Here is a 14,295-nt window from a genome sequence, read left to right as displayed (position 1 = left end):
CAATATATATATATATATATATATATATATATATATATATATATATATATATATATATATATATATATATATATATATATATATATATATATATATATATAGTGGGAGTAATAATTCAATGGGCCAGTTAGTCTTCGTGAAGGTATGGGATATGGCACAACGGGAGCGTTGTCAACAAGGATAAATATATTTATTTCCAAACAGTTTCGGGAGGGGACCTCCCTTCATCAGGGGATGAGTTATACTGACATGAACTTCCTTGCTGCCGCGTCCCTCTCGCCTTGAAAGACGTTTGCGAGAGTGAGAGGGAACTGGAAGAAGGAAAAAAAAGAGAGAAAAAAGACGAAAAAAGAAAGAAAAGAAAGAAAGTAAAAAATCTGTCTGTCAAACACAACACTCACACCCGCTCAGCTTCAACTTTTGTCGAGAGGCTTGACCTTTTGTCCATCATCCGGTAAATTCAATGAATTTGAACTGTACCAAGACCTCGATAACTTTGCGCGTAATCTCCGCCTCCGTGAATACTTTCATGATCGCAAGGACTGTACGAACGAGAATAGAGTGATTGGTGGTGACGGATCATGGTGTCCGGGTGAGCAGAGGGACAAACACCTCGATATGTATATATCAGCAGTTCAAAAAGATATCATCAGAGCGTATGGAAAAAATCGGCCATTTCGAAACAACATATCAAAGTCAGAACGAAGGGCACTCGATGAACTACGAAAAAACACTGGAATTACTATCAAACCGGCTGATAAAGGAGGCTGCATAGTAATTCTAAATACGTCGGACTACTTAAAGGAAGGGGAACGACAGCTATCAGACACAAAATTCTACAAAGAACTTCCAACGGACCCGACTCCCGAATTTGAAAGGGAGATAAAAGTAACCCTAAACAATCTCCGCCGGGAGGAGAAAATTACCGGCAAAATGTTAAAAGCAATGTTACCGGCCCACTCTGTTCCCGGTCGATTCTATTTGCTCCCCAAAATACACAAGGCAGGTAATCCGGGACGTCCGATAGTATCCAGTAACAGCACATCAACAGAAAATATATCAGAATTCATCAATTCCTTAATAAAAAACATCCCCCCAAATTTTCCCTATTACCTAAAGGACACAAACCACTTCATCTGCGAAACTTCAAGTCTCGACATCCCAGGCGGCAGTTTTCTGGTGACCATGGACGTCTGCTCACTGTACACCAACATACCCCACCATGACGGAATAGCGGCTATGGTTTCTGAATATGTAAAATCTGACTCATCAACTAGTGTAAGTGGCGAGGTACTGTTTACACTTCTTGAACTTGTACTAAATTATAACCATTTTGAGTTCAACGGCAAGCATTTCCTTCAGGTCAGTGGCACTGCAATGGGCACGAAAATGGCCCCAAACTTCGCGAGCATCTTTATGGCTTCACTTGAAATCCCATTCATTGAGGGACGCACCTTGAAACCTTTCTACTACAGAAGATACTTAGACGATATTTTTATGATATGGAACCATGATGAGGGAAGTCTTTTCCGCTTCATAGAGGATTTTAACAAATGCCACCCGTCAATAAAATTCACGCACAAAATTTCCAAAACTAGCATTAACTTTTTGGACGTTACTGTCACGGTCGAAAATGACCGCTTGTCAACAAACCTTTACAAAAAGCCTACAGACCGTCAAATGTACCTACATTTCAACAACAGCCACCCAAAGCATTGCAAAACGGGTATTCCATATTCTCAGGCCTACCGGTACCGAAGAATATGCAACGATATGCGGGAATTTGACAGACACGTGGAACACCTAAAGCATTCCTTATTGAAACAAAATTATCCGGAAGACATTATTGACGATGCCATACTACGTGCTCGCAACGTGAACAGGAATGATATAATTAAGGGACCAAACAAAGTACCTAAAACGACTTCCCAAACGAACCTTGTACTAACTTACTCCTCATCAGCGCCACGAATCAACAACATACTTTCCCGCCATTTCAACATAATCAGGCAAAGCAAACGACTAACTTCTATTTTCGCGAAGCCACCTCACGTGGTGTACCGCCGGGATAAAAATCTGAAGGACATTCTTGTCAGGGCAAAAACAAACACCCCCAAAATTCAATCAGGGTGCCATCCCTGCGGAAAATCTCGATGCAAGGTATGCCCACAGATGCTCACAACACGTGAATCCAAAGCGAACTTCTCGGATTTCAAATTCTGCATAACTGAAAGCCTTAATTGTGACTCCAGTAACGTAATATACATGCTACATTGCAACATCTGCGGACAAGAATATATCGGCCAAACAGACACGCCATTTCGGCTGCGGTTCAATAATCACCGGTACCACGCCACTTCACTGCCGAAGCTACCTTTATCTAGACATCTGCGCCTGCCAAACCACAGTTTTAAAAATATTAGCGTAACTCTTTTGCAGTCCGGTTTTTCAAACAGACGCGAGCGCGAACAGCGTGAGGCATATTTTATTTTCAAATTTCGTACATTAGTAGCCGGTATCAATGAGGACCCCGGAAAACTCATCTGCCTCAGAGAAGTAACCCAGGAGAAAATTGGTGACAAAGATTGATAGCTGGAGACCATGCTTTTTTCTGACTGACTCGTACGTGTACACTGTCCTCTTCTTTCTTTTTTTTTCACATGCACATACAAAGTGTTTACGTTCGCCTACCACTTCATGACCGTTGAAGGGAAACGGACGAAGATTAAAGGTAAATAGCTGACCGACCCATTAACGAGAAACCTTTCCTTTACACACACCGCCCGCCGCCCGCCGAACGACCAAACGACCAATTACGGGGAAACCCCTTTCTTTAGGCACGCCGTCCCGGACCCTCCCGGCACCGCGGCGACAATCTTGGGTGGCCCGACACACGCCAAGAACCGAACAGCACGTGATATGAACCGTAGGTGGATGCAGACGGACAGTTGGCTTCGTTCTCAGTGTTGACAGTGGTTCTTCCTCTTTTTTACTTTCTTTCTTTTCTTTCTTTTTTCGTCTTTTTTCTCTCTTTTTTTTCCTTCTTCCAGTTCCCTCTCACTCTCGCAAACGTCTTTCAAGGCGAGAGGGACGCGGCAGCAAGGAAGTTCATGTCAGTATAACTCATCCCCTGATGAAGGGAGGTCCCCTCCCGAAACTGTTGGGAAATAAATATATTTATCCTTGTTGACAACGCTCCCGTTGTGCCATATCCCATATATATATATATATATATATATATATATATATATATATATATATATATATATATATATATATATATATATATATATATATATATATATTGAAAGCCTTCCTAGATTCGGTCGAGTTATAAGTCACCAGATGAAGCGAATGAGCAAACAAAAAACGATGCTTTATTGCCAACGTTACGGCCAGGGACCGGCCTTCGTCGTGGCATACGTGCATATGACAGTAACGCGCACTTCTTAAGGACATAGCATGGGGGCCCCCAATTGTGAGTAATCACGTTTAGCAATATTGCCATGCATACATGTTATCAAAAAGATATTTGGACATACGCAGCATTTTGCAGATAGAGGAGCAGCAGTGCGCGATACAGAATATGGGAAGGCAAGGTGACTTGAAAACATAAGATTCAAATATTATGACGAACACTTTCGATATCTCAATATTTGTGAATGAATAGAAACAATAAAAGAAGGTAATGTCATCTCAGGTCACGTTTGTTGTCAATAAATAAATAAATAAATATATATATATATATATATTATATATATATATATATATATATATATATATATATATATATATACTATTAGAACTTATGCAAAATTCATTGTATATGTGAACGACACCACCCTATTCTTGTCTTGTAATGATATACACCCCTTAACAAACATCGCTAAATACGCATTCTCAACCCTTGCAGCATGATCATCACTTATTTCACTGAAAGTAAACAAACAGAAGACAAAAGCAGTACTCTCTGCCTAAAAGAAAACAAGTATTTCTATGACCTTGCTTTTAGCTAGGTGATACTGTGATTGACAACGTGGACACGTTTAAATTGTTAACATTAATGTTGAGCAGCACAATGACCTGGGATGCACGTGTCAATAATCTTTCCTCAACACTATCTAGAATCATAGGAATCACTTCGCGTAGCAGATATATTTTAGCAGAAAAAAGCAAGCTCATTTTCTATTGCGAGCATTTCTATACCCACAGTAGCTATTGGCTGCTCATTGGGGCAACACAATTATTTGTCAAGCATATTAAAACTGCAAACTCTGCAGATTTGAATGCTCCGCGACATTGTTATTGGGTTCTATGATTCACTCACTGAGCATGTTTTCTTTCAAAATAATACTATACCTGCAAACAAATTATTTACCTACAGATTTGCATGCTTTTATGAAACCACAACAAGGGAAAACGATTCATTTCATTATGAAACTGTTTCACGTACACTTTGCCATTTATTATACAATACCAGAGTACAAAGTATTTTAGTATTACGAAATTGTAAAGCAAACTACGGTTTCTATATATTAACGTATATTGTTCCATTGTCCTGGAATACCTCAATTTATGACCACCTAAATGCTTTGTCTTATCGTGCGATCCGTTAAAAAGCATTATTAACAATGCGTGTAGCTTTAGTCGCAATGTGTGTTTATGTCTCCATACATTGTATTTATCTGTGTTATTGTTCTCTGTCTGTAGTACAGTTGCTACTTAGGATTCATATGTCCGTGGTATCCGGTTTATTATTTTTATTTGTTTTGTAAATGCACAGTGTTTTGTATGAACCTTCTGTGCAGCAATTCTCATTCGTTTTGTGCCTGATGCTTACATGTACGAATGGCGAGGCCCATCCAACGACGTTCAAACTGTTGCTTTTTTCTCGCCTTCCCCAGTTAATGCGTACAAGCTCACATAAAGACTTTATTGATTGATTGCTTTGTCAGACTTCTGCCCATACACTTCAACCCACCACTTGACTTCAGAACCCTTATTATACAAGGTCACCAGTAGAAATAAAGTAATGGCAATGATACCAAAACTGTCCTACAAAATCTATTATCAGAATCTAACGTCTACAAAAATAATTACAGTGCATAGATCGCCCTGATGGAACACCCGTAGCGTTCAGTTGTGAATTCTGCCACATCAAATTCTGAAAGTTCTACGATGTGTCGCTGATTCTGCTCGCAATAGCTTCAAAAAATGGGCTGGACTTCATTTGTGACGTAGAGCAGCTTTACCATGTAAATAACGCTGAAATTCACAATAAAGCTTCATTGAAACATGTTTGTTAATAATCAGTTCTGAGTGGCCTGATAGGTGGAAAAATCTCTCTGCCTTGGCCTAGAAATAGTCTGCGAAAATGGCAAGTTTAACTATTATAATTTCTAGGGAAAATAATTTATTGCTTAAAAAACAGCCCGGCTCACATACATGTAATACAGCACGCATATATTCATGCGTACGTGTGCGTCATGACCAATACATCAGTTGGCACGCAGTGACCGTGTCGTTTATTTTTATTTTTTCACTTTCCATGTCTCGCTGTTACGTCTTTCCTTTAGTATGCATGCGTTACAAACCTGTTCAATATATCAAAGCCATCGCTTGTAAAAGGTGTAAATACGTGTCATTGCAGTGTAAAATCTAGTATGGTTGCTGCATTTTTGTCCCATGAGCAATGTCCGCACTTAGAAAAAAAAGATTTCGAGATCATACTAATGCTGAATGATGTTAATGAGTCCAACTGCTGACCAACATCAATGTCTAAAGATGTAAAGCGAGGTTGCACAATTGCCTGTGCACAGGAAGGTCTGCATATGCGAACTGCCGTTTCATGAAGTTCTGTTTTTTGCCAGGAGAAAGCATCAGCAGGTTGTGAACTCAACAAAAAACGAAGCTGGATAGCACTTGGTTGGCGCATGCAATATAGTGAATAAAAATCAGCAATTGAAGACTACTTGCCTGTTAAAGTATGATTTACGTCATTATACGAGTGCATTAAGGTGCATTTTCTGGAAAGTTAGTACAAAGTCTTGGCGGAATTACCAGCAACATCAAATGAAGCAGAAGAAACGAAGACAAGAAAAAGAGACAATGTTTTTTGTATAAATTTTGCCAGCACCCAAAACAAGTCGACAAGTTTGTGTTGCTCTTCTTTGTGTCGCATCCTTTCCTTGCCATTATATCATAAAAAGCCCAGCAACTTAGCTAGAAGTGAATTGGAATAATGAATCTGGAATGTTCGCAGATGTGGCAGTGCTCTCCTGGAGACGTCGACCGCGAAACCATGCGGGGTTACCACGACATGCTTCGTGAAATGGCCATAGAGAAGTACTCTGCGACACCCAAGATGGGCGAAGAGGAGCAGGCACAGGTGTACTTGGAAAAACTCTTGGAGGCATGTTCCCTTTACATAACTATTATATTGAAGAAGCACAAAGACACACACAGACACACACGCACGGGCACGCAGTTCCTCTGCATAACAACACTACACTGACAGTTGGAGCGAGATCGTATTGAGTATTCACTGCAGTTGCGCAGCGCACAAACAGAAAAAAAGGTTAATTTTTTATGACCTATGATGTTGTTAAATTGGTTTTTTATCCATGTTTGTTTTTAATACAGTCCAAGGCCAAGGATTGCCTGTGAGTTTTTTTTTTTGTACGGCAAAAGTACACCTCGTCGTTTTTATTCATCTTCAGCCCGCTGCAGGGCAAAGTCCTCTTAATGACCCACAATCAACCTAGTCTTGTGCTTTTTGCTGCTAAATTAAAACTGTCAATTTTTAATCTCATCGACCTACCTAACCTTCTGTCTCCCGTACGTTCATTTGCCTTATTTGGCAATGCAATCAGTTACCTTTAATGACCAGCGGTTATCCTGCCTAAGCGCTACGCGCCCGTCTCATGTCCATTAGCTTTTGATATCAAGTATATTATTTTAACCCCGATTTAATCCCTGAACCACTTTGCTGTCTAGTTGTCTCGCAAGAATACCATTTATCCTTTTTTACATTGCTTGCCATGTCGTCCTCAATTAAGCTGAGCACTCATTGTAAGCTTCGAGGTTTCTGCTCCTTAAGTAAGTACCGGCAAAAGAGAGCTGTTATATACCTTCCTCTTGAGAGTTCATGGCAAATTACCACTCATGATTTGACAATTCTTGACAAATGTAATCTACCGCAATTTTATACTTCTAGTCATTTCATTCTCGTGGTTCGACTCTGTGGTTGCTACCTGCCCTATGTGAACAAATTCCTTTACAATTTCCTACATCGTTCCATCTAACTCAAAAGGCTATTTTCCGCCAAGAGTGCTACAAAATACTTTAGTTTTGTACATAATAATTTTTAGACCTACTTTTCTGCTGTCCGTTTCCAGCTCAGTACTTATGAGTGGTGATTAATTGCTTGAGTAGAGCAGAATAAAACAACAGTGTTGCACGTTCCTATCTGGCCCACTTGTGCGTTGTACAGCCAGTCATGAATGTAGAAGATGTGGGAGGGAAGTTCCCAAGCCGTGCTGCCACAGCAGTACATGAAATTGTGCCCTAGAATTTTTTCACTCATCCCCTCTACTTTTTCGTGACGCGATCGTTTCCGAGAGAAAACGCCTTTGTTGTCAAGCACTTGTACCTGTCTGTTCTTTTTGATTGCGTGAACGTGTTGTATTATGCATTCCTTCTTGATTATCCATTAATAAGCCAGAGCGAATAATAGTTCAGGCGGATATCTCTATCTTTCTGCAAATTAATTATCTCTATCTCTCTTCAGTTAATCAAGCATTTTTTTATTATGCACTAGACAACTTTGCCCCCATAAAAAGTACTGCATGACATGCTCGACGAAGAATTTACGGCTCACAAGATGAAGAGGCTATCTTTGGTAGATGAGCACATGTCCCCGGTATAACAAAAAGTTTCGCCAGCGAAAGTAATTTCATTTACCTGCTTAGCTTCTTAAGAGAACGATTCACATCGGTCATCTTTTGTCTCACGTCGTGTGGTCACGAATAAAAATCAAGCCCATAAACAAATTTAAAGGAAGCTAGAATGCCCGAAACCAGTGAAAAATAAACAGAGTCTAAAAATGTTACATGACGATAGCATTATTAGTCTTGACCCGCAGTACAATCACATTCTTTAACTTCCTACTAGACGCCTTGTAATATATTCTCCACTATACACTGATAATGCCTGTGAAACCCCGAAACACAACCACCGGTGGCAAATGTGCCGACCCAGCTCATGTATGGCACCAAAGTGGAAGACGGGTGGTTGGGCTGGTGGATGGATCAGAGAGCAAGTCGCCCAGCAGAATGATACAATAGTCTTCGCATTGTTAGGGAGTGGTGATATCAACATCAACGACAGAAAAACCAATGAAATATAGAGAGCACGGGGAATCGTCCTCAGGAAGAGGGGAGCGCGAGAAGGTGTCGTTGACTGTATGCTTGCGGCCGTAGCGGTACTGAGTGCAGATGCCGTAGAAATGCAGGTGCGTGCAAACCCAGCGGGCGAGATGGCCTGTGGGATTTCTCAATGACAAGAACCAGCATAGTCCGTAGTGGTCGATGACGCCATAAAACGGGGGACTGTATATAAATAATGTAGGAACTTTGTAAGGACCCAGGAGATCACTATACACTCTTTTTCTATCATGGTGTAATTTGCCTCGCAAGTCGTATGCTACTGCACATTCGGAGAGTCCGGATTTGCACTGCGCCAGGAGAGCACCAGAACCTACGCCGCTGGCATTCGTGTCTACGTCTGTTGGGGTCGTAGGGCCTTAGTGGGATATTATGGAAGGAGATATCAACAAAGAGCAGAGATTCGCGAACTTGTCGTTGCCGTGGGATGACGACAAATTGAGGGACCCCTTACTTTTTTGTTGCATAAGTTTGCTTTAAAGGATAAATACACAGTAAACAAAGTTATGCAGCTTCGTTTTCATGACGAAGTTGAGAAAACACTTGTGGTTCAGACCATAAGTCTATCGTTGCAAGTCAGGTGGCCTGGTGTGCTGGAGTACCACGCAGCGAAAGTGGCGTCAACGAGCCACTTGAAGCACTGGACATGTCCTTAAAAGGTGCTTCAGGTCTGCCTACCACACCTGTGGGTAACAAATTGGGCAGCTTGAGGTTGAGTTAATGTAGCGCCGCTTCGCACGGACTGAAGGCGTCACAGCTGCACTCACTCGAACCCTTCGGAGCAAGTCGATGAGAGCTCGCGTGACACGCTGAAGATTTTTCTTGTGAACATTGCAAGTGTCAAAAGGTTGCAGTAGGAGCAAAAATAAGGGATACATGACGGTTACAGGATGACAAGCGGCATCTGCCATGGCATGAGCCAGAACACTAGATTGGTGAATCCAGCACAATCTAACTAAGCACGGATAAGCTGCGGCTCACCGGTGAAACTACACTGCTACACAAACAGTATGGTGTACGCGGCGAAGTTTACGAACAGCTTGCATCGTTCAGGTAAAGGATGATACTTGATGGGCGTCGCACCTCAACGAGTGGTTGATGTACTACAAAATCATCGCAAAGAGCAACGAACTCTGCCTGTATAGATGTAATGGGTTTTTTTAACGCATAAGAACAAGTCTCGTAATCATGCGGGTGGCAAGGGCACACTAAGGAATCGTTCAGTATGGTTGGTGTTAATCGGCACCGACATATGATCTCATTTGGAGTTTCTGAGATTCCCAGTTTGAAGAGTGCAACTGAATATAGCGAGAGAAATACACCTCTCGACGAATACATCCCAGAGTCTCACTGGTGCTCATTTGGCAATGATCACGCGGTGGCACTGGCGAAGTAAGTTTGTAAGTGAGTGGGCATCAGGGTCCATGTAATGCGCTAAGGCGGCAGCTGCAAGAACACTGCTGTGTTTTATCATAATTGCTTTGTGCCTTTCATGATTGAGCTCGTCCAGCGCAGGGAGTTATACTTCTGCCTGCATTGTCGAAATCGTAGTGAACCTGGGAATGCCTGTGATCACACGCTTGACTGCACGATTGAGGATTTCCAATCTCACCCATTCTGCTTTGGTGAAGCGCTGGAACTGTGCTTGGTTGAATAGTCAAAGTTGGAATACCGAACATGCTAGCTACCATGCAATACGAGTTCGTACTCCACCGCTTTGTTGAGTGATGCGACGTATAAGAGGAAACATGCTGATGGCTGTCTTGTGGGCACATCGAAGCTGTATTGAGGCCTATCTAGATGCAAAAATGGCTACACCAAGGACGCGGATAGTAGAAGCCTGCGTGAGGACATGACCATCAAACATAACACGTAGAGGGGTTCAGTCAAGTTTGCGGCGGCCCCACTTATTGGCGATGTTCATCAAGGTATTCTTTTCTTATGAGGGTGTGAGTCCCACTGAAAAGAGCCAGGCAAATGCGGCTCCGAGCGCTGCCTGCAGCGGCCGCACTTCATGGTCCGACAAATTGGGAGTCGTCTAAACTGACACGTCATCGACATAGATAAAAAATGTAGGTAAATAATGCTTGATAGCTTCCACGTTATCGGTAGTAGTGCAACGTTGAATAATAATCGCGCAATACGGCTGCAAAACTTCACGTTGCTTGTTGAAGTTGCCGTAGCCTTTCTAGAGATGTGGACGGAAAAGAGCGCTCTCGAAGGAAGGAAATTTTACATCATTCTACACAACCAGGCAGACGAATTCGTTGAAGAACCTCAAGGACTGGTTCGTGGCTGATGTAATAAGCTCAGTGTAAGTCCATTGCAATCAAGGTTTGTATACGGTGTGAGCGGTCACCTAGAAGCATCGCATAGGCGTGGTATTCTAGTCCACCTTCAGTTCCAAGCTGGGGCCTAAGTCCTATATGGGCCGGTTCGTACCACATGAAGTGTTCCAGTCACCATACAAGGTGCGTAGCCACGGCTCGCTCCAGGAGTTTACACAATTGGTTATGAAGAGCGCAATCGTTCGTAGGTACCCGAAAACGCCATGAGGTTTCCCTTGTTTTGGGATGACAACAACAACTGCACGTTTCCATGGTACCGGAACTGCTTCTAACATCTAGGCCCTACTAATCGTATCCAGAAACCACGTGAGTGCCGGCTGTTGAATGTTCTTATAGACTCCACATGGGATCCCATCAAGGCCTGGAGCTGTCCGAGGTTTAGCCTTGTCGATCGCCTCCAGCAGCTGGGCCATAGTAAACGATGACTCCAAACCTTCGAGATCTTAGAGGCTCGGCACTGCTTCCACTAGTTTTGAAATGTAGAATGGCCGTGAAAGTGCAGCTGGCGCACTGTAACATTTGGGTACAAGAACCTCGCAACCTAGCCTTGTCGATCGCCGCCAGCAGCTGGGCCATAGTAAACGATGACTCTAAACCTTCGAGATCTTCGAGGCTCGGAACTGCTCCCACCGGGTTTGAAATGGAGAACGGCCGTGAAAATGCAGCTTGCGCACTGTAACATTTGGGTACAAGGATCTCGCAACCTGTGAGGCAAATACAGCAGAGTCGTTGTCGCCTCACACGCTGTGGATACCGAATCATGGTCTCTTGCACCTCGTTTAATCGCCCCAAAGGTACGCTAAATCGAATGAGTTCTAGAAGAAGGGCCAAGTAAGACACGTCATTGTATTCAGTTGCTTCTAGAAAGACTTTCATTTGTGTGAGCCACTGCGGACAGGCGGTTGAGGTTGTACCACACCACAAAAAATCTGGGGGACGAGAAAGTGCTTTCTCTGTACAACGACGCAATGCCCACACCCGTAGCACTTGTAGATGAGCTGTGGGGCAGTACTCGTCGACCCGAGAGCTCACGGTAGCTCTTGAAACAATAGTTTGAATGGCATCTAATGGAAAACATATAGCGGCCTCTACAGTTTCGGATATCCACTCATTTACCTTACAGCGAAATATATCCCAATTCTTAACGTAACACTTCGCACAATCCTTGTCGTATATTCTTGTGCAGTGCGACGTGTATGGGGTAATGGTCACTGCCCCAGCAGTTTGGATCTTGTTTCCACTTGAGTGATGCAGGGGCCAGTCACCAAGTGAGGTCGGGAGAGTAAGCAGGACCACCCGGGTAATCGCGGCGTTGAGTTGATAAGTCTGGGGAACTTAGCAGCTTGAACTGTGCGTAAATGGATTATTCCATCACCATTTGACCTCCATGGCTCGTGGTAGAATAGCCCCAGGATATGTGGTGCATTAGGTTCTCCTTCAGTGTTACTGATTGAACTGAGTAACCGAGAATAATATGCGAGTTCTCTCCGTCGTATGGACGCGCATAACAGGACACCTGAATGACGTCAGTGCGATAGATTCGAGTGCACCACTTTCTGCAACAGATTGCATCATTTTGTCATTGCGATTGGTGACTAAGAGAATTTGCTGACAACACACGCAGCCACTTTTACAGAGGTACAGTTAGAAGCAGCGCCGTGATTTTCTACGATAGATGGGTCAGCATACGCATTAAAATTTTAAAAGTTCGGCAACCAATTGCTTTCTTGTAGAAGTAAAGCCCACACATTCAGGTATTTTCATGCGCATGAGCTAATGAAGCTCACCAACTTTTGGTGTCAAACGACCGCAAGAGACTGGTTGATCGGCTGCGAAGTCATTCTGGAAGATTAGCTGCTAACACCACTGATATGCTTTGCAGTTATTTGGCTATAAACTTAAGCAGTTACGTGACGCGTTGCCGTATTGCGACACGACGCTGCGTTAGACGGCGGACTTATTCTTTCAGAGACGCCAAGCATTTATCCAGCTCGGCGAACGCGGTATCCGAGTCCATTTCTCCATTTAAAAACGGCGTCGGCGCTTTTTTGTTTTTGGGACGTTTCTGTTTTACTACATCTCATTTTGTCAAATGAGTGGGAGGCGTGAGAGAGGTTTGTTTGTTTGTCGTCTAAAATACCTTGGCTAATTGGCTTGTGACAGAGGTTTCTGGTTGAGGGTGACTATCATCTTCCTCATTTTGTTCTCCTGGTGCCCGCCGCTATATCCAGGAGTGGCGGTAGCGGGAAACAAAGCGGTACATTCCACGCAATTAGTAGCAGTGGCGCATGCGTGTATACGTTTTCAGTACTCTCGCATGTACTCAGTGTGGGTCAGCATGAAAGCGGGCGCGTGTGTCTGACCGAAGATGTACGGGAATAACCAAGAGCAAAGAGATTGGATATGAACTCTGCAGTACTAAGACCTCGATTTCCTGTTTTGTTTTGCAGTGTGACTTCTGGTCAGCTTTCGTGACTTGTTGCTAGGTGGGGCCAGCCTTATCTGTGAATTAAGGCTTTTGGCACAGAGCTTCTCTAATAAACCGTGTGGTTCGTCACAGCAGGTTGGAGAAGAACAGCCAAGCAGCTGCAAGCGTCGCGGAGAGTGGTACAGTGTGCCTTTTAGAATAGCGCTGGCCTTCATTACATTTATGTCCCATCTGGAAAAAGGAACCGTTCTGTTGACCTAGGGGCAGGAGACTACAGTTCGATCGTAGTGAGTCTTGAGCTGGTCTAGATGCGCAGTCTCACGCACATGGCGCCGTTGTGCAAGATACGGTATGAGTGGCTCAACCATTGAGGTTACGAGTGATGATTGCTGGATGGCGCGGTAAGGGCCGTGGTACTCCGAGGGAAGTTTTGATGACAAACAAGCGCTAATCAAAGAATCCAGAACTACACAAGTGAACAAAGAATACAAGACACTGGAGCCTTCGAGCCGGTACGCTGGTCTTTCTGGCGCTGCTGAAAAGAAGTGGTGTGGAATCGAGCAACCTGGTGACACTCTTCCCTATTGCAAAAAAAAAAACAGCGTCCCCAGCGTGGTGCCAATACGTTTTTTGGTACTGGTACACGCTGGAGACACTGGTACACGCTTGTATTCATTGGAATTTTGGTAGGCGCACTGGTAGAAAGCTTTGTCGCACTAGTAGGGGTGCTGGCTTAATCGCTGTGATGCTGGTGCACAATGCGAAGCGCTGGAAGTTCTAGAATTCGCACTGGCAAGCGCTGGTGAATACTGGAGCACGCACTATTTTTATCAGTGCAGCAATTATAATGCACTTTTTTCGCATATGACCCCGCGTATACCGGTCATATTCGCATCAGCCGTGTATTGGTGTAACAATTCAAAGTTGCAGTGTTTGTAGGCCTCCAACTGCACAACACTCCAAAAAAAGACAGAAAACTGTTTTTGCCGCCATGTTGACGAAACGTAAATGAACTCTCTCGATCACTTCGCAAGGTTTCCTAGTAAAGGCGAGAAAAAAAGCTGCCGTTCGATTC

The 14,295-nt window shown here is 43.4% G+C and overlaps 1 protein-coding gene across 4 annotated transcripts in view; it reads left to right on the top strand.

The window, feature by feature from the left end:
* LOC119163083 (atlastin-3) overlaps positions 1–14,295 on the top strand; it is a 211,358-nt gene that overhangs the window by 97,220 nt on the left and 99,843 nt on the right. For all 4 annotated transcript variants that reach the window (XM_075874259.1, XM_075874258.1, XM_037415019.2 and 1 more), the window contains one exon: positions 6,263–6,412. In XM_075874259.1, the coding sequence (XP_075730374.1) occupies positions 6,263–6,412 (150 nt within the window). The remainder of the gene's footprint in view (positions 1–6,262; positions 6,413–14,295) is intronic.

Source organism: Rhipicephalus microplus, chromosome 9 (assembly GCF_043290135.1).
Source record: "Rhipicephalus microplus isolate Deutch F79 chromosome 9, USDA_Rmic, whole genome shotgun sequence".
In the NCBI taxonomy this organism is placed as follows: domain Eukaryota; kingdom Metazoa; phylum Arthropoda; class Arachnida; order Ixodida; family Ixodidae; genus Rhipicephalus; species Rhipicephalus microplus.
This window is presented reverse-complemented; position numbering and strand designations above follow the sequence as displayed.